The sequence below is a fragment of the Penicillium lagena genome (genome assembly GCF_028827675.1).
Source record: "Penicillium lagena strain IBT 129212 chromosome Unknown utg000001l_segment0_segment0, whole genome shotgun sequence".
In the NCBI taxonomy this organism is placed as follows: Eukaryota; Fungi; Ascomycota; class Eurotiomycetes; order Eurotiales; family Aspergillaceae; genus Penicillium; species Penicillium lagena.
The window spans coordinates 5,673,268-5,698,657 of record NW_026623222.1 but is presented as its reverse complement, the minus strand read 5'-3'; the positions used below and the strand labels follow the sequence as shown (position 1 = coordinate 5,698,657).

At 53.9% G+C, this 25,390-nt stretch overlaps 8 protein-coding genes across 8 annotated transcripts; 3 read left to right on the top strand and 5 right to left on the bottom strand.

Moving 5' to 3' along the window:
• Positions 1-1,619: 1,619 nt before the first annotated feature.
• On the top strand, positions 1,620-4,280 carry N7510_002513 (threonine/serine exporter family protein; the record flags this gene model as incomplete). The annotated part of the gene is made up of 1 exon (XM_056974440.1): positions 1,620-4,280. The coding sequence occupies one exon, from the start codon at positions 1,620-1,622 to the stop codon at positions 4,278-4,280; it is 2,661 nt and encodes an 886-aa protein (XP_056839557.1).
• A 1,532-nt stretch (positions 4,281-5,812) lies between these two features.
• N7510_002512 (Mis12-Mtw1 family protein) lies at positions 5,813-7,687 on the bottom strand (the record flags this gene model as incomplete). Its single annotated transcript, XM_056974439.1, has 6 exons — positions 5,813-6,183; positions 6,249-6,373; positions 6,427-6,595; positions 6,650-6,817; positions 6,879-7,418; positions 7,474-7,687. The coding sequence occupies 6 exons, from the start codon at positions 7,685-7,687 to the stop codon at positions 5,813-5,815; spliced, it is 1,587 nt and encodes a 528-aa protein (XP_056839556.1).
• A 600-nt stretch (positions 7,688-8,287) lies between these two features.
• On the bottom strand, positions 8,288-11,863 carry N7510_002511 (putative phosphatidylserine decarboxylase Psd2; the record flags this gene model as incomplete). Its single annotated transcript, XM_056974438.1, has 7 exons — positions 8,288-8,458; positions 8,507-9,258; positions 9,309-10,805; positions 10,855-11,266; positions 11,330-11,545; positions 11,607-11,651; positions 11,720-11,863. The coding sequence occupies 7 exons, from the start codon at positions 11,861-11,863 to the stop codon at positions 8,288-8,290; spliced, it is 3,237 nt and encodes a 1,078-aa protein (XP_056839555.1).
• Positions 11,864-12,778: 915 nt separating this feature from the next.
• Positions 12,779-14,284, bottom strand: N7510_002510 (putative MFS glucose transporter; the record flags this gene model as incomplete). Its single annotated transcript, XM_056974437.1, has 2 exons — positions 12,779-14,137; positions 14,189-14,284. The coding sequence occupies 2 exons, from the start codon at positions 14,282-14,284 to the stop codon at positions 12,779-12,781; spliced, it is 1,455 nt and encodes a 484-aa protein (XP_056839554.1).
• Positions 14,285-14,568: 284 nt separating this feature from the next.
• Positions 14,569-16,292, top strand: ssn3 (cyclin-dependent serine/threonine protein kinase SSN3; the record flags this gene model as incomplete). Its single annotated transcript, XM_056974436.1, has 3 exons — positions 14,569-14,665; positions 15,009-15,168; positions 15,221-16,292. 3 exons carry the CDS (start codon positions 14,569-14,571, stop codon positions 16,290-16,292), a joined length of 1,329 nt encoding a protein of 442 aa, XP_056839553.1.
• Positions 16,293-16,836: 544 nt separating this feature from the next.
• N7510_002508 (putative metaphase-anaphase transition protein (Mlo2)) lies at positions 16,837-18,486 on the bottom strand (the record flags this gene model as incomplete). Its single annotated transcript, XM_056974435.1, has 3 exons — positions 16,837-16,844; positions 16,905-18,228; positions 18,289-18,486. The coding sequence occupies 3 exons, from the start codon at positions 18,484-18,486 to the stop codon at positions 16,837-16,839; spliced, it is 1,530 nt and encodes a 509-aa protein (XP_056839552.1).
• A 626-nt stretch (positions 18,487-19,112) lies between these two features.
• On the top strand, positions 19,113-21,924 carry N7510_002507 (MCM DNA helicase complex subunit MCM2; the record flags this gene model as incomplete). Its single annotated transcript, XM_056974434.1, has 4 exons — positions 19,113-19,117; positions 19,168-19,280; positions 19,332-21,640; positions 21,703-21,924. The coding sequence occupies 4 exons, from the start codon at positions 19,113-19,115 to the stop codon at positions 21,922-21,924; spliced, it is 2,649 nt and encodes an 882-aa protein (XP_056839551.1).
• A 1,034-nt stretch (positions 21,925-22,958) lies between these two features.
• On the bottom strand, positions 22,959-24,763 carry N7510_002506 (Pal1 family protein; the record flags this gene model as incomplete). The annotated part of the gene is made up of 4 exons (XM_056974433.1): positions 22,959-23,740; positions 23,797-24,262; positions 24,313-24,557; positions 24,709-24,763. The coding sequence occupies 4 exons, from the start codon at positions 24,761-24,763 to the stop codon at positions 22,959-22,961; spliced, it is 1,548 nt and encodes a 515-aa protein (XP_056839550.1).
• Between the last annotated feature and the right edge of the window lie 627 nt (positions 24,764-25,390).

Below are 25,390 nucleotides of genomic sequence, written 5' to 3'. Positions count from 1 at the left end.
TGATGATCGCCCATGACCGTTGACCTGGATTGGAAGAGGTTCGGCCAGCAGCCACACGAAGCTTAAGTACATTTAAGTAAATCCTGGCAAGTCTGTTCTAGACAAGGCCCCTTTGACTAGATTTTCGTTGCCGAGGTGTGTGTCGCGCAGCTCTGTGGGTAGCACAATGGCGTGCAAAGAGCCTAACTGCTTCATACACTGGTTAATATTATGGAGATACGGTGCAATGAACCTACTCATGTGCGTTGCGTGCTTAATGTCCTAAATAATGGTGCGACTTTCTTTGTAGTACTCTGTACGGTCGAAGAACCTCTAGTAAATGAGACAGTGGAAGTCTCTGGCTCGTATCTCGCAAGTAAGAAGTACCAATATGTTACTCGGATCAAAGATAGAATCACATTCTTAAAGATGGCGCAATTGACAATATATCCCCACCGGGATACATACCGGAAGGCTAAGTACGTATACTGAATATGTATAGATGCAGGGCAGGACTATCATGATCTCTGTTAAAGATAGCCATGATCTGATTGTAATATATGCTTCGAACTGGTGGGTCCGTCGGATGATTTTCTTGATGTCAAAAACAAGGAGATTGTTTGATTCAAGTTGACCGTCGATTTAGTTCGATCGTTGTTCCATGGACGACGATTTGCGTTTGTCTCGGACAGGGAATTAGCGCTGAACAACGTGACGACGTCTATCAATCTCAATCTCTTTCTAACTTCTATAGACTCGATCCACAGGCTGTGGTACCTCATGATGGGCCCGTGGAACCTGCTGTTGACTGCTGGGCTCTTTGGCAATACACTCGGCATGCCCTGCCTTCCCGGCCCCCTGTGGCCCCAATAGGGCCAAGGCCCTGAGCCGATCGAGCTGGATGCCTGCGTTCCAGACCGTCTATGGAAACCCTTCAGACAAGAAAAGAGCCTGGCTCCATCTCATTTCATGGAGTCAACGAGCCCCTTTGTCTCTATTCTTAGTCCACTATCAGCCTAAGCGCAGCTCAGGACTTCATAGCATCGTGGCGAACAGAGGGCGCCCTCAAAATTTCCTCTACCGCAGAGCCATTGAAGATGTTTATGCTCCTCTATACTCTTGATCCCTGTCCAACGGCTTTTCTCGCTCTCCTAAATACTACACCTTCCCGCCCCTCGATGGTCATTCTCCTAAAGCAACGTTTTATACAAATCGGTAACTGCCAATTCCCCCCTTCACATCCCTTCCTTCAGCTGTGCAGATGTCCTTAATTTCAGATGCGATATTGCGCGACTTCTGATTATGTACCGGTGACATAATTATCATTCCTGGCAGCAGGACTCCCGACTCTATCCCTTCCATAGAGCTCCAGTTTTTCGTGGACAGGAAACCACTCCAGCTGCAAGGCTAGCAGGTGTCCGTGCCTCTCATTTTTGTCCTGATAAATCCATATGGCCCCCTCTGAGATGATGTGATTTCACATAGCTGACATGTTGCCAGGCTACGACCTATCCTGCCACGAACCCGCACCTTCCACGCTATCTGCTGGAGCTAGGGCTGGAGCTCCAGCCAAGGAGCTGTTTAAGCTAATTTCCTATTACGACAAGAAGAATTCGGAAAATTACTCGGGAGGACGCGTTATGGCGGGTGGATATCTCGATCTTCCCACCTCATCTCGCCGGTCGAATGCGTATAGCACATCAACTGGATCGAGCAGTGTTTCTCAAGGAACACGAGCATTGTCCACGCCCTTTACCAGTGAAAGCTATCCATCAGAAAAGCAGCAGCAGGCCGAAAAGGAGTGGAGATCAAACGACGCCTCGAGCGCTCAGGGCAAGCACCGGAATGCGGGCATTCTGAGAAGCACGAATCGCGTCAAATTCACCGTAGGTGGGGATGAATCGCGAAAAGCCACTGGCGGATCTACGATCGAACCTCGAGTGGATGGAAGGGGTGTGGTGCTGGCGCAAAAGCCGTCGCCCACCTCGAGCATTCCATATAACCTGAATAAGGATGCCCAGCTTGCGTCCTTGGCGCAGAACGGCGCGTCGACAGATGTCAGAGGCTTGACGATCTCTTCGCAGACCAGCTTGGCGGGGATCGTCCCAGACTATGAGATTAAAAATCCAGGTATTAATGACAAAGGGTGGGCCATATACTTGACCCCAGAAAAAGCTCCGCGGCTGGCATCCCTTCCCAGTTGCCCTCCAAAATCTCCGAAGCCAAGTCCACGGTCCAATCTAGCGTCGTTGACCAGCTTTTTCCCGACTGAAGTGGTCTTTCCATTTGAAGATGGGGATGGAATCCCTATGATCAGCTTGCCCGAGAAACAACATCTCTACGACGATTTGACAGATGATGAAGAAGCTGGCTCTATAGACGGACGATCAACACCACATAATTCTGAAGCCCATCATCTCGTGCGACAAATGGCTCGTTCAGATTTTAACTTCCTTGCCCGTGTTCGTGCTCCTTCGCCCGGGATGCTTTCTGGCCAGGTCACCCCCGTTGAAGAGAGGGATCCTGATATCTATGTCGAGCGGCCAAAGCATTACCGTGGAGGAATCTTAGCATCCCTCCTCAAGCTCTACGATCAGAAGGCTAGCCGCAACAGCAATAGCAACGGCAAAATGGACCCATATTATCCCCAGGGCCCCTATGGTCGATCGAGACAAGGAAGCTCCTCCGAATTCAGTGGACGAACTCTAACCCCAGACTCTGTTTGGAAACCAGACCGACCCAGGAAGTGGTACGAGAAATCGCGCAGCCGGTCTAGCAGTTCTCTCAGCGGCTCGACAGCCAAGAGCTCCATCAGCTCCCCGATCAGCATGCTCAAGCGGTCCCGGAGCAGCGGCGCCATTACCAACATGACCCGCCGCATGGTGAAACCCAAGCTCGAAGACGAGATTCGCATTACAGTCCACATCGCAGAGCTTCTCTCACGCCAACGGTATCTGATCCGTCTGTGTCGTGCACTAATGAAGTATGGCGCGCCAACCCACCGCCTGGAGGAATACATGCGCATGACGGCTCGGGTACTGGAGATCGAGGGCCAGTTCTTGTACATCCCTGGATGCATGATCATCTCATTCGACGACGCCTCCACACACACGACGGAGGTTAAAGTCGTCAGGTCCACTCAGGGAATTGACCTGGGGAAACTCGCCGACGTGCACGAGATATACAAGGAGGTGATTCATGACGTGATAGGCGTCGAGGAGGCCATCCAGCGACTGGATGAGGTGATGAAAAAATCCAGCAAATTCCACATCCTCTTTCTCATCTTTGCACACGGCTGTGCCAGTGCATCAGTGGGGCCTTTTGCGTTCAACGCGCGGCCCATCGATATGCCAATCGCGTTTTTGCTAGGATGTCTCCTGGGCGTGCTGCAACTGGTTCTCTCGCCAAAGTCGAGCCTGTACTCAAATGTATTTGAGATATCCGCCGCTGTTCTGACATCATTCCTAGCACGTGCCTTCGGCAGCATCAGATACAACGGCGAGCCGCTCTTCTGCTTCTCCGCGCTGGCGCAGTCAGCCATCGCCCTGATCTTGCCAGGGTATACAGTGCTGTGCGCAAGTCTGGAACTTCAGTCGCGCAGCATCGTCGCCGGGTCTGTACGGATGGTCTATGCCATCATCTACTCCCTCTTCCTAGGGTTCGGAATCACTATCGGCACAGCAGTGTACGGACTGCTAGACTCCCAAGCATCAACAATGTACAATTGCGCACCCAGTCCAATCAACAACGAATACCTACAGCGATTCCCCTTCGTGCTCATGTTCACCGCATGTCTGGCAATTGTTAACCGCGCCAAGTGGAAACAGATTCCCATGATGATGGTGATCTCCCTGGCCGGTTACGTGGTCAGCTACTTCAGCTCGAAGCGCTTCGACTCGAACACGCAAGTCGCCAACGCGCTGGGGGCCTTTGTGATTGGCGTGATTGGCAATTTCTACAGCCGACTAAGACATGGCCTTGCTGCCGCCGCCATGCTACCTGCGATCTTTGTCCTGGTGCCTTCCGGTCTTGCGGCCAGCGGATCATTGATTTCAGGCATCACCTCCGCAGAGGAAATGACCCGTTCTCCGTACAGTGTCGTCAACAACGGCACGCAGGGGTTCGTCGACGCGGCCAAGAACATGTCTGCTACTGAGGCGCGCAACCAGAGCTACGGCGTCGTCTTCGATATTGGGTATGGCATGGTCCAGGTCGCTATTGGGACGACAGTTGGCCTCTTCCTGGCGGCATTGGTGGTGTACCCGCTGGGAAAGAAGCGCAGTGGTCTCTTTAGCTTTTGACCAAGCCAACACGTACACTCGCCTTTATTCATCTTTTTGTGCCTCTCCTGTTCCTTCAGCGTCTTCCCGGCTCTCGCGGGGCCTTCTTGAACATTTCGCATCTCCGAATAATCCGCAGATTGAGTCCTGACGCGCAGCCTTGAAACAGTAATTGGAAAATCGGCCTTCCTACTGTTTCTCTTACCGAAAATTATACCGACTCGAATAATTCCCGAAGGTCGATCAGTGCGGACATACATAGAAGCTACGATTCTCACGAGCCACGAACCAACCCATCGAGGCCAATTTTCCCAGTTTTCTGTTCCCTTATTATTTTATCCTGCTTTTGTGTGCGTGTCTATCATCCATTGTGTACTCGGTGTTCTGTGATGAATAAATTGGGTATATCCTGTTCCTCAGTGATTCTTCCTCTACTGTGATATGCGCCGTCTCTGTGTCTATTTGAAATTGCATCGTGTCTTGTCTCAGCGTAAACTTGGAAACGTGAAAAGCGCCTAAATGTATTGCATACTCATTTCCATTTTCGCTGCTGGTGCTGTATACACCCATTATCATCTATCGCGCGATACAACGCCTTCAACTATCAGGTTGTCTTTTCTTTCATTTCTGTTTCGTTGTCTATCAATTTAATTGAAGCTTCGATTATCCTCTATTCATGACCATAGGGTATGGTTTTTGGATTGGATATTGTAGGCGAAGGAAGTGAGGATGCAACTAGCACTTAATATCAGATTTAATTTCTAGCGAAATGCTGCGCCGCGCTGAAATTAGGGACCAGGAGAGCCAGAGAAGAGATGCAGAGCTTGAATTGGTCACTGGAGACGACGGCCAGCCACTTTATACTAGCGATAGACCGGGGGGAGGGTTTCCATTAGACTGAATCTCTGCGGGCTCTGTCGTAGAGATAAAGAGCCGCTGACGCCCCGAAAAGCTAGTTGAAATCCTGGTGGGTTGGACCTCTTTGGCTAATATTGCTTCGATCTGTTAGCTAACCTAACTACAGTAGTACAGCCGTGAAAGAGAATATCGCGCCGCCGCCATGAGAGTCCATCTACATGCTCACTTCAAATGTCAGATATCTGGCCCAACCAAACCCTCCTCCTTCTCTCAATACCCATTGCCCATTTAACCTAACAACAGAGAGACGTATCAAAGAAATAGGTAGTATTGAAGACTCTGTTCTTATGAGGCTACTACCTCTAGACTGAACTATCCACAAATCCATCCCCCTATCCATCCATCATCCATCCTGACCCGGGCCCTCAGAATAAGAAAATAACACCCCAAAACGCCGATGCTTGCGGAAACAATGCAATGCATCCTGAAACCCCCTAAGTTAAGTACGCCGTGCTCACATATCCCCACTTTGTAGGGGAGATATTCTTCATCGAGATTCATATCCATCAAATTCCATACGTGAAAGAAAAAGAGAAATAGGAGAAAAGAGAGAGAAAGGGGGAAAAGTCGCTAAAAAAAATAGACAAGAGAGAGGTGGGTGAATGTAGTACTGGTGAGTTAGTGAGAGACTGACGTTATCGTCTCTCAACCCGACTCAATGCACCCAGGATAAGACCCAGATCTTCGCGCGGTCTAACTGCAGATAACGCTGCAGTACTCGGGGAATGCGCTTCACCGTCACTGCTCTCGATCGCGGCTCGGCTCTGCGCATTGAGTGCATCGCGCTCTTCAAGGCGCTGGGCGCAGATGCGGAGGATCCGAGAGGAAACAGTGTCTGCTGTTGAGCGGTACAGTTCGATATCGTGTACTCCTGCAGCGAAAGCGTCGAGGGTGGGAGCGAGCCCGGATGCGATTCGGGAAAGACGCGTGGAGACGACGGAGGGGGTAACGGTGGGAGCGTTATCGGGGAAGAAGAAGAAGCGTCTTGGGATGGTTTGGAGGAAGGCTGGAGCGATGACAAAATTGCTTGTTGCGAGGGATCGAGGAGGGATGTGTCGATGTTCGGCTCACGCTTGGCTTCCTGCGAGTGTCGTTTTGTCTTCCGCGGAAGCTTGGATGGAGGGTCTGCTTGTGGCAACGAGGGGATTGATGGTTGTTTGAGGAGAGCGTTGAGGGCTTGCCTCTCTCGTTGGAGTCTTTGGATGAATGTGTTAGCACGAACCAACCCATGAGAGAAGCGACTCCCTACTTTTGTATTTGCTCCTCCAGTTCTTTAATCTTGTCCGTATTTTGCACGTTCCTCGGGTTCGGTTTCTTCACCACAACCGCTGGCGGGTTCAGGTCTTCTCGGCCAAACCAGTTAGAAAGTTCAGAGTTTGATTCGAGCTCTCTAAGCAGCTCCTCTTGGATCACACGAGCTAGAAAAGTAAGGTTAGAACATTCGCTTCGTATACCTGCCAATAGTCACCCACCTGCCATACGCGCACTCTGGTCTTCCGAATGCGACCCAGACGGCTTCTCCCCGATCGAACGCGTCGCACACCAAATAAGAAGTTGTCGCATCCTCCGCGGTTCCGGAAGACCGTCGTCGGCAATATGCTTATAGAAATCTGCTGTGCCGACCTCTCGATGCGGCAGGGCTGTATGAGACGTATTTGTTAGCATGGCTGCCATGATCCATTGCCGGACGAAAAATCCTACCGTTGGAAGCCCCCGAATCAATCAAAGAGCTGGCTCTCCGTCCTCTCATCTGCAAACTACTCCGCCTCCGCCCTTTGTTCCCTTTCGTCCCTCTCAGTTCCTTGTTCCGCTGGATAACTGGAGTGTCCGCCAGAGGGAGTGCCACTTTCGTACCCGCAGGAGGTGATTTGAAGCCATTTGGCTCACTGGCTTGTGTTTTCGCTGGACGTCCTTTCTTCCTAGCAGGCTGAGCTTCCGCTGTTGTGCCTCGACTTCGCGTGGAGTGCGCATTGGAAGATTGGAGTTCTGGTTCCGCAGACGGAGCCTTCCCAGTGCCTCGAGTTGGTCGCGTCGGAATCTCAGTAGTCGTCCCTTTCATCGGCACCGCGCTCCCCTCTCCCGTGCGTTTCTTCGGCGGCCGTCCTCTCTTCGGTGACGGTTTCGGCGGCGCGTTCTCTGCATCATCGGGCGCGGGAATCTCCGGGGCAGCTTCGAGGGACGGGCGAGGCTTTTTGTTAGGAAGTCGCGAAAACTGGAATCCCCCGATATCTTCTTCGTAATCTACCAAATGACAATCACGTCAATATTCGAAAAGAAGCCCGAGAGCAAGACGTACCAGCTTTCCGTTTCCCATCATGGGTCGGACTCTCTCCCTCCAATCCCTGCTGACTCGGGCTAAGTCGCGTGGTTCGTCGCTCCCCTCCTCTGCCCCTGCCGGCGGCGGACGACGCAGGACGCGATTGCGCCTGAGAAGCCGCCATGCCGATCGTCCCCAGTGGTTCGCGACGCTTGGTCTTGGTCACTGGAGCTGCCAGGACCGCGGTGGTCATGTCAGGGACGGGTTACGCGAGTCTTTCTTGGGCGCGAGTTCGAGCGCAATAATGGACGCGACGGAGAGCGATCACGGGTAGTTGAGCGACCGCGCAGGATGGGCGGAGTATCAAGGAATGTTGCAATGCAATAATGGGGGACCGTCACACTTGAAGAAGAGACAAGACAAGAGGGGCCAAGAGTCGCGGTTGTTTTGGTGAAGCGTGGGGCGCTAATCCCGTTTAGGCATCGCGTTGCTGCGACGGAGTATGTATGTGGGCTAACTTGTACGTTGAATGGAATTACAGGCTATTCCGGAAGAATTGAGGCCAAGCAGACCGGTGCTATATTCCATCCATCCGTGTCATTTTTATCTCCGCACAGAACGTCTCTGGCGTGTTAGACAGGTAGGCAAACGCTATGATGTTGATGATGATGATGATGATGATGATGATGATGATGATGATATGGTTGACCAGAAATTCAACCCCCTCTCCGAACGCCAGTGGTTTAAAAACAACACACGGACTATGTGCATGCAATCAACAAAAGAAAAATATAAGATAAAATCCCGGGTGCGAGACGGGAGTTGAAGCCCAATCCGCTCAATCGCTGAAATCTCATTTGATGGCAGCGAGCATGGACGGGTTGCTCGGGGGCGCCAGGCTGCCCTCGATGCGTCGCTTAGCGTCTTGCATCTCTTCGATGGTGACGTTCTCTGCCTTCTTGGGCATGTCGGGCTCGAATTGGGGGATGTCTGGGCTGTGGCCGACGGACATGCCGACTCGGATCTAACATGAATGAGTACTGAAGAAAAAGCCTTGCAGGGAACGACTTACCAGGGTCTCCAGGGCACCCTTCGAATTGTCCGTCAAGTCGCTGTCGAAATTGACCACCCCCTCCTCGAACAGCACGAGCAGCGTACTGCCCCCGAACTTGAAGTAGCCCAGCTCTTCGGCCCGCGCGACCTTGTCGCCCGCTCGTCGGGTGATCACCGTGCTTCCGACCATCATGGCGCCAACACAGACGACCATGACGCGGCCATGCACAACAGAATCAATCGGAACCAGAACCCGAACATTCTCACCATACACATCCAATGCCGAGCGAATAGCCATGGGATTCACTGTGTAGTACTCGCCCTCGATGGTCCTGGGCTCACCCATGATCCCATCAACGGGAACATGGAAGCGGTGATAGTCCTGGGGGGCCAGTCGAAACACGCCCAAGGCACCGTTCTTGTACCGTGCTGCATCTTCTGGGTAGGCATTACCCAACAGTCTTTCGATGGAGAACTCTCGGCCCTTGACCCAGATGCTGGTCGCTTCCTCAAGCCGATCGAAGACCACGGAGCGGCAGTCGGCCGGGGACACAACAACCTTGGGCTCGTTGGGCGCCGAGCACGGCCGCGCATCGTCCTTTAGTGCGCGGTAGAAAAATTGGTTGAAGGTTCGGAACTTTTCGATCGGCAGCAAAACCTCCGACATGTCCAACTGGTGGAAATTAATAAAGTCCCGAATCTGGCTAGCTGAGGCCGGATCGTCGTATTTTCGGCCCTGTTTAATGCTCAAGGAGCGTAGAACGCGACGGACTGCAAGATCGTTAGACAATACCAATATAAATTGAGGAATACAAACATACTTCGCTTTTTCTCCATGTCACGGCTCTTGAGACCCTTGTAGAGTAATCGAATCCCGAGCCGAACGTAGACGCTCATGCGCTCCTCATTGATCTGTCCCGTGATGCGATCCTGGACCAGAATATTGGCCGAATTCGCCCCGAGTCGATACCCACCGTATGATATCTTTGTGATCACCTTCGAATACCACTTGCGCTGGGCCTGGCTGGAGGTCACAAAGCCGCCCATCATCAGATTGTCCACCTGCCGCCAGTCGCGACTCGCGCACGTAGCAATGTGTGTGATGATATCGGCATCAGAGCGCTTCGCAAGCCGAGGCTGGTGACAAAGGGGGCACTCGCGAATCTCGATTACGTGTTCCACGCCCCTCTCATCCGCGAGATCGTCGGGTTGGAGATCCTCGTCGGTTGAGCTGGGATTCTCTTCGCTAGATAAAACCGGAATTGATGTGTTGTGGGGATCAATATTGGCCGGGTGGGAGGTGCTTGATTCGATGGCCAGCTCATCACCGCTGGATGGCTCCTCACTCGACGATGGAGCAGGGGCAGGCTTGTGAGGAACAGAAGTAATCGCATTCTTTTTCTGGAGCATCTGGAGAGTATCCTCAAGACAGATCACGGCCTGGTCGATGGTCAGGTCGACCGTGTCATTCGGCTCGTTCTCTGTGCTAAAACGTGAGAAGAAGCTGTCAATGGTCGACTCTTTCAAGGTGGATCCCAGAGTGTCGAGCATCGTCGTCATTTCGACCTTGTCAATGCGGCCGCTGTCATCCGCATCATATTGCTTCAGCATCAGTCTCCAGAACTGCTGCCGGAGGGCTTTGTATGGCAAATACTTCGCCTTGATGTGCAATTCAGGCGAGTGTTTGTCTTCCCATCGGTCTCGATTCTTCAGCGTCAGAGGGATAACGTAAGACCGGAACCCGTCTGCATCCACGGTCGAATCGCTCTCATATGCGGCTGTGGTTGTGGATGGAGCCTGAAGCGTACTACTGCTATCAAGCTCGAAACTCCCTTGTTCGGGGACCGGAACACTCGTGGGTGGAAGGAGAGTTGGCGTGTCGTGAATGGACTGGGTGGACAGCGAGGTAGCGGAGTTTCGAGATTTCATTTTAGGCCGTGACATTTTCGAGAGATTCGATGATGAAGCCGAAGGGCTGGGCCCATATCGGGGACTCGATTTGCTGACCGGACTAGTCTCGGGCGACGAAGGTGGCTCTACAAAACGGTACAAACCCGATTCCTGGTCTGCCTCTGGGGCAGACTGGATGAGAGTCTGCAACGGGAAACCGGCTGAGGCGACGAAGTCATTACCGGAAAACTTGTCTCGGTCCATCACCGTGAAGCTTATGGTGTAGGATTTCTCGTGGCGCATCACCTGGAACACCATCTTTTCATAGTACACCGGGTTCAAGTTATGGCGCACGACAGGGGTCCGAAGCGTTTTCCTCCCAAGAGAAGTCACCACAAAGGGATCCATGTCGAACGAAGTGCGTGTCACTGAGAACCGATCAATTATTTGCAGTAGTTGTGGGAAAGGAGCTCGTACCATTCCGTTCGGGAGGGAGATCAGTCACTTTAACAACTTCCATGAACATGATTCCCTGCACTCCAGTCCCCGAGCCCGAGAACTGATACGCTCGAGCCGCCAGGGATTTGCGCTTCAAACGTGCCAGCCGGAGTCTGCGCCTCCGCTTCTCCACCACCTCGGCTTTCGACGGGTCGTCGGTCTCATCGGATGTCTCTTCGTCACGGTCGAGGTCGTCGAGTTCGCCCGGAGGGATCGGGTCCTCGTCCTCGCCTGCATACACCAGGCTCCTGAACTTCTGACTGATCTCCGCCGGAGAGGCATCGGGCTTCGCGGAATCCGAGATCGAGAACTGGAGCAAGATCTCGCCGGAGATAACGCTGTCCTTCTTCTTTGCCGGTTTCCGTTTCGATGTTAAAGTATACCATTTTGGCTATGATGGAGGCCTCCGTCAGCATCGTAGCTCCTTTTCAGTGTTTTTGTCAATCAATCCCACCTGCTGGTCCACGTCGCCTTCCAGAAAGAGATCCTCCAGGGGGATATCGAATTCTCCCAGATAGTCTTTCCCAAACCGGTCATGATCCCAACAAATACACTCCAATAGCGGGACGCCCATCACGGGCATTTCGAACGAGACATTCCATTCTGGGTTGAGGGTCTTGGGTATTGTTGGCGTCGACTGCCTCGCGTCTCCCAGGTTCACTACCAGATACTGCCAGGTGGCATTGTGTGAGCGAATTGGATCGGAGGATGGTATAGGCCAGGTGTCTTACTGGATCACTGGTTCCGCCGCGGTCTTTGGGAGCAAGATTCCTTCCCTGCAGTGACGAGGGTCCGGGTTAGCTCAGTGGTGGGGTGGACAGGGCATTGCCAGAAAAACACTTACTCGGATCACGGTGATCTTGAGCATCAGAGGCTTGAACTCCGGCACCCGCATGGGACTGGTGCTTCTGCTCTGGCCCGGGGTCGAGCTCGCGCTCCTCGCGGACAGGTGTGAGCTTAGCCGGTGCGGCAGCGGTAACCGGACCATGACGGGATTGGTGGGCTGGTGCGAGCGGGAAGAGAAGAAGAGGGAAGAAAAGCAAGGAGAGAGAGGGGCAGGCCCGAGACCGTCCGAGGCCCGTTGTGGGAGAAAGCAAGTTCAGGCTTGACAGGCCTGGGGTGATCTACGATCTGCTCGGGTCGATCGCAGAGGGCCAAGCGAGCGGACCCAATCGCCGCCCAAACACTGGGCAAGTCGGAGCGACCGGTGAGTCGGAGCCGCGTATGTCGGCGGCAATTGGGTTTAATTAGGCCGATACTAGTGGGGACATTGGCCGTGGGTGGGTGGTTTGGGAGGGAAAGAAGGTGGAAGAAGAAGGAAGGAGAGGGAGGTCGCCCGCTCAAGGGGGTCCGAGAGTGTTGAGTGTGTGTCGTTTGAGGGGAATTGAGCGAGGCTCGTGGGGATCTCCACCGGTGACATCGGCTGGTGGAGATCAGGAAGACTTGGCTTTGGTGTTTGCTCCTCCAGGTCCTTGGTGTTGCACGCACGAGAGACCGTGTGCTATAGTTACCGAGAATGAGTTACGCTTTACCCGGCCACAGCCATTCCGAGCATCGAGGCGGCATGGTTGAACCATCTCCACACACCCCACATGGATCACTTATGCGCGGTCATTCAGGATAGGGGTCTGATTCTAGATGTATCTACAAGAAACAGCCCCCTGGTCAAAGGATCGTGGAGCGGAATTCCGTGACGTCTCACACGTGTGGTTGTCTTCCGTCTATTAATAGACGAGTCTAAGGATGGGAGGAGGAGCTGCAATGACACTGTAGAATTGGTTCGAAACCCGGTCGATCCCAATAGGACAGTTCGTCGGCAGCTGAATTGCTAACCAAGGAGATCTCCAATTGAATAATAACACCGACCGGGGTAATACCAGGCGCCCTATATAGCCCCGGCTGTCTAGTCCTGTCGACGGTCGGCCCGCCCCCACACTTCATCGGCATTCGCCTTGCCCTTGGTCTCCGGCACAAAGTAGTAGATAAATGCGCCGAGCAGGGCAGCCATCGCCGCGAACACCCAGTACACCTCCCCGCGGCCACCCAGTGCGTGGTTGAGGACGGGGAAGAATTGCGCAACGACAAAAGTTGCAATCCAGTTGGCCGCCAGCGCCCAACTCTGTGTGGCTCCCACGGCTTCTGGCCCCACGAGCTCCGAGGCGAGAATGAATGGCACCGGGCCCAGCCCGACGGCAAAGCTTGCCACGAACAAGAGGGCGGCGATGGCGGTCAGGATTTTCTGGCTGGCCGCCATGCCGATCGCCAGGAGCATGGAGCTGCTGCCCATGCCGCAGATACTGAGCAACAGGCACGTTTTCCGACCGATCCGGTCTGGCAAAGGTGAACAGGCCAGAGTCATTATGAGATTGATGGCGGATATGAACACGGTGAGCAGCGCGGCCGTTGTGGGCAGAATACTCTGCAGCAAGGACACGCTATACATGATGACGCTGTTGACCCCGGTGAACTGCTGTGCGACCATCACACCAACCACGGCGACGATGGCTGGCCGATAATGGGGATCACGAGCTACCTGCATGATCGTAACCGGTGGTTGTTTAGGGGACTGAGTTCCAGGCGATGGAGCAAGAAGAGATTCTTCTTCGGGTGCAACTCCCGAGGAAGCTCTCCAGGCCTCAATCTCGGCTTCGATGTCGGCATCTCCTCCTCGGATGCGTTGTAGGACCTTTTGGGCCTGACTGGGCTTTTGATGCTCCGCGAGCCATGCAGGACTTTCCGGCACTGTGAACAATCCCAATAGCTCCAAGGCACCGATAATACCAGCAACAGCGAGGATCAGTCTCCAAAAGCTTCCTTTGCTCCAGAAATACCCCAGCGTTTGGGCTAACAGGATTCCGACGTTGGTCATGACCTGGGTAAATGCTCCAAAGAAGCCTCGAGCACTGGGCGGCGCAATCTCCGAGATAAAGATTGGGCCGACTACTATCGCAGCACCGGAGCCAACCCCGGAGAGAAACCGACCGAAGCTGAGGACAGGAATTGCCGTAGCCAGAGATTCTGCCACAGGGCCCAGGATGAAAAATATGGTCGTCGCTCGGAGTGCCACTAGACGTCCATACTTGGTTGAGACGGGCCCAGCCAGCAGGGCTCCCAGAAGACCGCCGAGAGTGTAGATTGAGGACACGAGGCCGAATTGGGAAGGGTCCATGGGAATGCATTGCGGCAGGCCATGAGGGGCAATTGCGGAATGGATGGTTTTCTTTTCGCACGTTATCACCGCTTGGGGTGCATTGAGCTCTGCCTAGGACAGCAGGTGAGCCACGCAAGACATTGAGAGTGGGCAGAGAGATACCAAGTGATATCCAAATTGCAGCGGACCCAGCGTGGTAACGAAGACCAGGTAGACTAGGTACGGAGTGACCTTCGACTGGGTGGGCTGTTCAGCCATGTTGAGTATTGATTGAGTGGAGGAGATAAGATGATGGCACGCGGAAGGTGAACAGCCCCAGCTGACTAACCACCGCCGTCGTCCTTCCTCAAGAACTGATCAACTCAAACTCAACTCATGAGTCGGTCGCTCGCTCTCTACTTGCTTCTTTGCTCACTCACTATCGATCTTCATACCCCCGGTCATCGTTATTCGCGGAGAAACTTCCTCCCTCGACCTTTCCCTACGCCCGAATGGATGCCATTGCCTGATACCCACTGCGCTGCTCCACATCGTCTCCCCCAATGAGCCTGACCAACCCGCCCTCCTCCGGCTCCCTCTCTGCCCGCTCACGGCCGCCCGCGCAATCGCTCAAAAGAAGCTTGCAGGCCACTGTCGATGGTAATTCGCTGTTCCATGAATATTTGTCTTCTTTCTGCTTGACCTGGGGAGGGGAAGGGAAGAGAAAAAAAAAGAGAGAAGGGGATTCTGCCGGTTGTCCTTGATCGTGACCTCTTTCTGTATCTCTCTTCCAACATGTTTGGAAGGGGCTTCCCATTCTTGAATTCTGTCGGTGGATTCTATTCTCGTGGTAATTCTTGCCCTTGCGGTTGTTTTGTGCTCGAGAAACACGTGCGCATGGGGGTCTGGAAGGACGTCGATTCTCTCATCTTTTTGACTTGCTTCCCTTTCCTTGATTTTCACTTCGCTACCGGTGCATGCGGCTGACCTTTTCCCGTCATAGAGGCCATCGATTCCAGGAGATCCGCAGGAGGGGGCTATACCAGCAAAGTCCGCGTACGAGACAGGTATCACATCGTCGGGTTCATCAGCAGCGGAACCTATGGGCGGGTGTATAAGGCCGTCGGCAAAAATGGCCAGAAGGGAGAGTTTGCAATTAAAAAGTATGGACTTTTCCGGAACCCTCTGAACCCGATTAACCATTTGCGTTCGCAGATTCAAGCCGGACAAGGAGGGCGAGTCGATCCAGTACACCGGTCTGTCGCAGTCCGCCATCCGCGAAATGGCTCTCTGCACCGAACTATCGCATGCAAACGTCGTACAACTGGAGGAAATCATCTTGGAGGACAAATGCATATTCATGGTGTTCGAGTATACCGAGCACGACTTGCTACAAATTATCCATCACCACACACAACCTCAAAGGCACGCTATCCCGGCGGTCATGGTCCGATCAATTCTTTTCCAGCTATTGAATGGATTGCTATACCTCCACACAAACTGGGTCCTCCATCGCGATCTAAAACCGGCCAACATCCTCGTCACCTCGAGCGGAGCCATCCGGATCGGCGATTTGGGTCTCGCGCGACTATTCTACAAACCCCTCAACTCTCTCTTCTCTGGTGACAAGGTCGTCGTCACAATCTGGTACCGCGCACCCGAGCTGCTGCTGGGCAGTCGACACTATACCCCAGCAGTTGACATGTGGGCCGTTGGCTGCATTTTCGCCGAGCTCCTCTCCCTCCGCCCAATCTTCAAAGGCGAGGAGGCGAAAATGGACAGCAAGAAGACCGTCCCATTCCAACGGAACCAGATGATGAAGATCGTCGAGATCCTAGGCCTTCCCCGCAAAGAGACCTGGCCGGGCCTCGTCTCGATGCCCGAATATTCACAGCTCCAGTCCCTGGTGCTCCACCGCCAACCAGCCCATTTCCATCGCGGCTCCAACCTCGAGGGCTGGTTCCAGAGTTGCATGAAGAATGGCGGGTACTCTTCCAGCTCCAACACTGGAACTCCGGGTACAGACGGGTTCGACCTACTGTCCCGCATGCTGGAATACGATCCGACAAAGCGGATCACCGCCCAAGAAGCACTCGAGCACCCCTATTTCGCGAATGGCGGACCCATCAGTGCGAACTGTTTCGATGGGGTCGAGGGCAAGTATCCCCATCGCCGGGTTACGCAGGACGACAATGATATTCGCACGGGCAGTCTTCCCGGTACGAAGCGGAGTGGGCTGCCGGATGACTCGTTGATAGGGAGGGCGTCGAAACGGCTAAAGGAGTGAATGAGTGAATCATTGCACGTACGCTGGAGACTTTTCTTCCTCCGACCAGCTGTTACAGCGCCGATGACTCCTATTACCGGGAAGAGGTCTAGCGCCTGATGGGCAGGCATGTTCATAGTCCTCCTCACAACCCCGACAGTCCAACCCAAATTGGTCACTCATCATCAAGTGGCGTTACGCCTAGGACTAAAAGGGGGTTGGCTAGTCGGAAGCTTCTTCCACTAACACCAAAACAACTATATTTGCATTCATCACCGGCTCGGCGCATGGGAAAGCGGGGACTTTCGGGAGTTTGGACTGGCGTTGGAGTTTTTCTCGGTTCTTCAGTGGACATTTTACTGAGCATACCATATGGCATACGGTGTTGACAACGACACGTGAGTTATGTAGATCAATCAGATCCATCGAATGATGGGTTGTCCTTGTTAGACGCCTATGTAGTTCCTATTTCCATTTCCATTACCTATTGACAAACCCTCCATCCATACTCCCATATCCATACCCTCATATCCCATGTTCTCAACCAAAACAAGCAAAGAATTATTCAGTACCCTAAGAAGAGTCGGGTCAACCACAAAGCTCGCAGGGAAGATACCCAAAGACAAGACTTACCATTCTGCTCTCGTCGATTATCACCATCCGCACCATCCTGACCATCGCCACCACCAAGAGCCTCCGCCTGACCAGCCGCATCCTGAATCCCCTGCTCATCACCACGCAACTTCTCAAAATACCCCTTAATATCATCCGCACTTACGGCCTGTCCGCTCTCAGCGAACGGCTTCAAGAATTCCTTCACCTTATCACGTAGGTGGTTATATACCATTGCGCCCTCGATAGCGCGCACGCGGTCGACGTTGCTTAGCGCTGCTTCGCCGCGTTCGAGAATGCTACCCGTCCCCGTACTTCCCGGACCATTGGCCTCGCCGTCGTCAGAGAGCGGTGGCTCGTAGGTTTCTTCTTCCTCGCGCAGTTGGGGGTGGGGTGCAAGATTTGGGAAGCAGTCTGCGCAGCGGCAGAGTTTGTCATAGAAGTTTTCTTGAAGGAAGAGGGAGAATGATGAGGTGGGTGCTGAGGATGGGAGGAGACTATGTTTGGGGGGAGGGGACTGTTCCTGTTTGCCTGACTCCTCTTGGATGCCAGTGAGTGTGGAGGACTGCTGGTCATCCTTGGTCCGCTTCGCAGTGGGCTCTTCCCCTGTAGGCTCGTCCTCCTCTGCCTTGCGCTTTTTGGTCTTCGTCTCCTCCGCTGGCTTTGCGGGAGAGGTATTGTCCGCAGATGTGACATTGGCCTCAGCGGTCTTGTTCAGTCCACCCTCCTTGAACACCGGGGGCAGGAAGCCCGGCGTCCCTGCGTACTTCTTCAGCCAAGGATTCGAGTCAATGCATTTGAAGCAGAGGAACTGGTCGAAATCATCCTCCGCCGGGAAGTGAGGTGGTAGAGGTGTTTCATCTCCATCCTCGGCCTTATGCCAATCCCGCGACAAGCCGATTAGGCATTCTGGATGCCACCAGTCCTCGCCGCATCCCCCAGTTTCCACCGTGCCTAGTCCCAAACATTGGAACATGGTACCCTTCTCCTGATGAGGATCATACTTTTCACCACAGCCACAGAATCGGTTCCGGAAGTTGTGATTGTACGTGTTGCTCGCCGCTGGCTCTTGCGAGCGGACGCCCTTCCTCCCGGTCTTGGGATCATCGCGGAGTGTACACGGAGAGGTTGAAGGCAGGCGCGTCGTTCCGCAGTCACAGACAAAGTTTCGCTTGTTGAACAGCTCCACCAAGGTGTGCTCACCGTGGCAGGCGATGGAGCAGGAGTAGCAGACAGCGGCAGGAGTGTACGCATCGTCGGGATTTTCAGGAGGCGGTTTGCAAGTCTGGCACGCGAAGAGGCTCTGGCGCAGCGGGCCGAGGGCGTAGGTGCAGGAGTCGAAGGACTATCATGTATGAGCCTCGTCAGTGATGGGAATCCGTTTGCGATGTACGGCTGCGCTTACATATGGGAGTATTTCACGCGCATCGGCCTCCAGTCGCATCTGGGACTCGATAAACCTGGGTGACACGTCAGTACGCGAGAACACGCGTGGCGATGGGAGCGCATACTGCTTCGCGGTCTGCGAGTCTTGTGAGCTCAAGCTCTCGCGACGAGCCTGGTCGCTTTTGCGGAGATCTCCCGCCAGCGCAGGTCCATCCATGATGTCAATTCAGCGATGCAACACAGCCAAAGAGTTCGGAGCAGAGGAAGAGGAGGAACAGCTCGGAGCATCCCTGGCTGATGGCGAGGTGCACGGGCCACTCGCCTCCGAGTCGGAGGTAATGGAGTCTAGCCCTAACTCACCACCACCACACGTCTTTCATACATAGTGCAAGTTCCGGACAGCCAAATGTAAAGGCCGATGGAGGTATACAAAATAAAGCTAATGAAGGACAATCGACCCATTAATTACTTACAGCCATCATCTTACCACCGGAACGTGTCGACATGGTCGAGTAAAAGGGACAGGATTTATTGCGAAAGTCGGCCACAATGAGCTTCGACGAGCGAGCGAACATGTCCCATGCTTTGCGGACGGTACAAGGGAGGTGAATCTAAATGATACGATGAGGCCAAGCTGTGTTTTTGCAGTTTGCATTTTTAAGAGGTTTTGTCCAACGCGTCCAACGACGCGACTTGTCTCCACTCGCGTCGTTCGACGTGTCTCTCCCTAGTCTCCCTTCTCTTCTTCGAATCACCACTTCTTGATTTTTTTTTCCTTTGCACACATTCCAACTCAACCCAACTCATACTACATTGTGATTGGATTTGAAACACACATACACAATGGAGTCAGTATCTGTCTCTCTAGAGTGCTCACCCAGATCTAACCTCTCTCCAGTCCCCTCCAACCCAGCGACTCGGCCGCCAACCGCGGTCCGAGAGCGAACACTCGGAAGAGATCGAGAGAGCCAGATGACATGTCCTCGCCGGCGGCACTGCCTCCCTCAAGTCGTATGTGTGCGAACCCTGTCGTGTAAGTGACCAAACTGACCGTGAGAGTAGCGGCCGCACTGGGCTCTTCCCCGCCGCCCATCCCTTTCGACATGGGCAACGACGACGACGAGGAGGAGACAGAGCTGGTGCAAGATATCGACGATATTGACGAGTTGGCCGAAGATGAGGATGGCATTGACCTGTTCGGCGACAATTTCGAGCGCGACTACCGGGCGGGAGAGGAAGAGCACTACCAGAACGCGGACTACATTGACGACGAGGAGGATTATCAAGAACTCGATGCGGCGACCCGTCGCCAGTTAGATGCTCGACTGAATAAGCGCGATCGCGAATTGGCCCGTCGACGCCGTATGCCCGCCGCGTTCTTGCAGGATGACGATGACATGGAGATGGATCTGTCTCGCCAGCCCCGGCGACGGAGGCACCACTATGATGAGGACGGTGATGACATGGATATGGCGGATGAAGGCATGGAGGAGCTGTCTCTCGAAGAATTGGCAGACGTGAAAGCGGCCAACATCACGGACTGGGTTACCCAGCCCCAGGTCCTCCGCTCCATCTACCGCGAATTCAAGGCTTTCCTGACCGAATTTATCGATCCCACCGGTCAATCAGTGTACGGTAACCGGATCAAGACGCTTGGTGAAGTCAACTCGGCTTCTTTGGAGGTTTCCTATGCCCACCTGAGCGAGACCAAGGCGGCGCTCTCGTACTTTCTCGCCAACGAACCCACTGAAGTGCTGAAGGTGTTTGACCAAGTCGCGCTGGATGTCACTCTCTTCCACTACCCGCAGTACCACGACATCCACAATGAGATCCACGTCCGCATCACCGACGTCCCCATCACCTACACTCTGCGCCAGCTGCGTCAATCACACCTGAACTGCTTGGTTCGTGTCAACGGCGTGGTCACCCGACGAACCGGAGTATTCCCCCAGCTGAAATATGTGATGTTCCTTTGCCAAAAGTGTGGCATCACGCTGGGTCCTTTCCAGCAAGAAGCTAGCACGGAAGTCAAGATTTCCTTCTGTCAGAACTGTCAGGGCCGGGGTCCCTTCACGGTCAACTCGGAGAAGACAGTGTACCGCAACTACCAGAGATTGACCCTCCAGGAGTCGCCTGGCTCAGTTCCAGCGGGTCGGCTACCACGACAGCGCGAAGTCGTCCTTCTTGCGGATCTGATTGACTCGGCCAAGCCTGGTGACGAAATCGAGATTACTGGCATTTACCGCAACAGCTACGATGCACAGTTAAACAACAAGAACGGATTCCCCGTGTTTGCCACGATCATTGAAGCCAACCATGTAGTGAAGTCGCACGACCAGCTGGCCGGTTTCAACATGACCGAGGAGGACGAGCGCCAGATTCGGGCCTTGTCTCGCGACCCTGATATTGTGGACAAGATAATTCGGTCCATGGCGCCTAGTATCTTTGGTCATCTGGATGTGAAGACTGCCGTGGCGCTGTCACTGTTTGGCGGTGTCAGCAAGCAGGCCCAAGGCAAGATGTCAATCCGTGGTGATATCAATGTTCTATTGCTGGGTGACCCCGGTACGGCCAAATCCCAGGTGCTCAAATACGTGGAGAAGACAGCACACCGAGCTGTGTTTGCGACGGGTCAGGGTGCCAGTGCCGTCGGTCTGACGGCCAGCGTCCGCCGCGACCCTCTTACCAGCGAGTGGACACTGGAAGGTGGTGCGCTTGTGTTGGCTGACCGCGGCACTTGTCTGATTGACGAGTTCGACAAGATGAACGACCAGGATCGAACCTCGATCCACGAAGCCATGGAACAGCAGACCATTTCCATCTCCAAAGCAGGCATCGTCACAACACTGCAGGCGCGTTGTGCTGTCGTGGCTGCCGCTAACCCTCGAAGCGGCCGGTACAATAGCGCAACGACTTTCTCCGACAATGTCGACCTCACGGAACCCATCCTGTCTCGTTTCGACATCCTCTGTGTGGTGCGTGATCTCGTTGAGCCGAGCGAGGATGAGCGTCTGGCCAATTTCGTGGTCGAGTCCCATCACCGCGCTAACCCAGTCCGCCCGCTCAAGGACAAGGATGGCAATCTCGTCGACACAGACGGCAACCGCGTTGATATTGAGGGTTATCGCATTGACAAGGACGGCAACCGTCTCCCGCCAACACCGGAGGAGGCTGCCAAACGCGCAGCAGAGCAGGCCAAGGCAGATGAGGAGAAGGAGGGCGAAATACCGCAAGAGCTTCTGCGAAAGTACATTCTCTACGCTCGGGAGCACTGCCATCCGAAACTGTACCAGATCGACCAGGATAAGGTTGCCCGTCTGTTCGCGGATATGCGGCGCGAGTCTCTGGCAACGGGTGCCTACCCTATCACTGTAAGTTGGCGCCTACCCTACAATTACTCATAGAAGTGCAATCGCTGACCTTTTTTCTGCAGGTCCGTCACCTTGAAGCCATCATGCGTATCGCCGAGTCCTTCTGCAAGATGCGTCTATCGGAGTACTGTTCTGCTCAGGACATCGACCGCGCCATCGCCGTAACGGTTGACTCGTTCATTGACAGCCAGAAAGTCAGCGCGAAGAGGGCCCTCGCACGAACATTTGCCAAGTACATCTCTCCGCTCTTGAATCACATCCAAATACTGACCTTGTTGTTTTAAGATACACTCTCTCCAGACCCAAGCCGCAATCCAAGCGCCGCGCAGGCGTTGCAGCTTCAAGGACGGCGTGGAATAGCAGCCAAGTGCGGGATTAATTTCGTTACTTTTGTCTTGTGTCTAAATACCATCTTATCGGCATGTTCCTTGTTACGGCGTTTGTTCAATGTGTCTGGTTATTGGGTACCCAAGTTTATGAATATGACAATGAAAATATCCTTTCTATCATCAGCATCGTGGAGACCATAAGTGCATCCCGCTCAGATAGTAGTTTGTTCCCCCGCGACTTTCCTGAAAAAGCAGTTTGCTTTTCCTTGAAAGGAGATCTTTAACTCTGGATGTTATACTCTCTTGATGGTAATATTCGAGGACATAGATCATGTATTCTAAGTGAACTAACTAAACTATCTATAACTATCCAAGTAGAATCAACGCTATGTACCAACCATTCCACCAGAACACTAGGTGACGGTAAATTGGACGCCATTATCGGCGAGAACCCTATGATAGAGTAGAGCTACTTTCTGAGCAAGGCGGACGGACGGTCAGTGTGCCTAACTACGAAGTCGGGTATTCTGAGACTCGGGTGTATACTATAGGCCTTTCTCTCCAGCCACAGGGGGCTAACGCGCGATGGAAGTGAATGAAACGAAACATGTTTCGAGTCCAATCCGTCAAGTAGAATCATCTCAGGTTAGTATCAAACATAGACACACGAATACGACGCGGACACCAACATGGAGAGGTGGGTTTAAGGATACAGATTTTTTGCTAAGGAGTGGACAATAGACATACAAGAAGAGTAACAAAATCGTGGCCTCAGGAAACTGCGGCAGCTGTATGTAGCTAGCGCCCCATTTTTCGAACCCGAAAAAGAAAAGAAGAAAAGAAGAAAAGCAAAGAGCAACCGGTCTACTCCATTCAATATTCAGACGCCATGGAAATGTGCCGTGAGCACTTGCGGCCCTCTCACGGTGCTGGGTATTACACGTAGGAAAATCATGATAAGAAAACCAGGAATAGGGACAAGGGTCCGTCTACTCGCTGGTGCGCCGCTCGGGGCGTGGCTTGCGCAGACTCTTCATTCGGTTGAGGAAGCCGCCGCCGGGGTTCAGTTTCGACTCATCACCCACAGTGTTTGAGCGCTCGTTTGTGAGCTTGCGCTCCAGACCTGTCGACTGCTTTGGGCTACTCGAGGATCGGACACGCCCGCCCGAGACCTCACGTTCATGGACTTTCGTCTTGTCCCCTGCCGCGTCGTGGTCCTGGAAGTACGGGTTCCTCTCATTATTCCTGGAAGAGGCAGAATGGCTCGATCCAGGACCCTGTGCGGCAAAGGTGGGATCTGTCGGGGAGACGACACGACCCGCAGCGCCCGTAGTGCGTCCGCGGATACGCTGGGCCAGACTCTTCTTGCGCTGAAGACCACCGTTCTGAGTAATCTGGCTCTCGTTTTCACTCTGGCGGCGAGCAATCGCCGAGCGGCTTGCCGGCGCTCCGTCCAGGAACGTGCTCGTGCCCAGGCCCATGCTCTCCGACCCATGTATGGGATCCAGATTAGAAGTCGGGTCGAAGGTGACCGGTTCGTTGGTGCGACGGGGTGAAGGCAGTGCTGCAACAGCGCCCCTGGAGAAATCGTTGTAACCTTCTGGAGTGCTGCCGTGGAAAAGGTTCAAATCGATATTGGAGTTGTTCGGGCCCGCACCGCCCAGGGCCATGTTTCTAGAATCCTTCGGGAAGGCCTGCATCGGGGCAGTGCGCGCGCCCTTGCGATTGCGATGCGGGTTGCAAGCATCAAATGGGCCGTCGTGGTGGAACACTAAACACACACCAAGTCAGCGGAGTTTACGTTTCATGTTGATCAGATAAACTCACTTCCAGTTCCGTAGATGCCGGTCACATCCAGTTTGTCGATGATATCCAGACGGCGATTTTTGCGAGAGGACCGCTGCTTGCCGTCTCGGTGACGAGCTTCGCGCTCACGGTGGCGCCTTTCACGTCGCCGTTTCTCGTCATCATCATCAAAGAGCTGCGATGCTCGCTCCATCACAGATGACTCTGAGTTTCGCCGGGGTCGCCTCGATCTCTCTCCGCGGCCGGGGCCAGTAGTCGCCGACTTGGACAGGGTAGGAGGGTCGGCGAATATGTCCAGGGGATCCTTCGATCGCGGGTCTGCAGTGTGTCCACTCGGACGATCCCGTGGCGGTGGCCTACGTGCTGACGGCCGCCGCGGAGAGGGTTGCGGCGCAGCAAGCGCTGGCCGAGTGCTATTCTGTTGTGGTGCGGTGGTCGCAGATGCGGCTGCACGGACGGGGATCGTCTCCTTCAATGACAGGTTCTCCTGCATGAATGTCAGCATATGATGATAGCCATGCAGCCACGAGAACATACAAAAAGCTCACGAGTGTTTCCCGTCATGTTGGTCTTCTCGACGGGGGAGAACATGGTACCAGAGGAGAGGCCAGGGGCCGACTGGGGCGACAAAGTCTCCGTTTCGTCGAGGAAAGGGTTCGTTGACCTAGGCCGCTCTGGGCGGGTATTGGTCGTCGCAGAGCTGGCCGACGGCGACAGGGCGCGGTTGCGGAACGGGTTGTTGGACCCCAGACTGACGGGTGATTGGGGGGATCCTTGACGCTCTGGAAGCAGACACAGCAAGTCAGACACAGCTCTAGGAGTAGAGATTCACAAACTCTCGAAGGTGTGCGGGTGTGGTTTTAAAAGCGAAAACACTCATTTTCACCTGGAGGGGGAGGACAAAGCGGGGGTCCCAGGAACAGGATTACGCACCTGGCGGAGCGAGCGACACGCTGGCCGGATGGCCAAGCACTGGCGGAGCATTCATCTCGCAGCAGAGCGTGAGATGACGAGGTGGTGTGTGCGTGGCCGGAGGGCGTGTGGTTGGCTGGGGGGTGGGACGCAAGCGGACAAGGACAAGGCGATGAAACAGCGATGGTCGGAGCCCGTTGGTTGGAGGAAGCAGGAATGGGGGCAGTACAACCTCGGCGGAAGATGGGTAGGTTGAAAGGAGTATGGAAAGAAGGCAGAATAATGGAGAGAGTGCAGGTGTGTGAAAGGGAAGAAAGAGCAAAGAGAAAGGAAGAAGAGAAGAGAAGGAGGGGGGTGTTTAGGCGTACGTAAAGAAGCCAAGTGATCAGCGGCCAGAGGGACGGAAGGGCACGACGGGCGCCCTTCTAGGTACCATGGATGTACATAGTTCCTAGGTACTATTGGCCAGGTACGTTATTACGGCTTATTCTACATGACCCTTATTGTTTCCTAGGATCCATTTCACTGATTCCCTGCAGAACCTCCCCAGACTCGATTAGAGTGTCACTCACAATCCAGGGGCTTCCTCCCGATCCCCGAGGCTCCACTAAGTGGACTCGCCCCTTTTCGGCAGACCCTGCCCTAGCCTATGCGATTGCCGGAATGACGTTCGCATTCTTGGTTGATATTCTTGATGTCATGT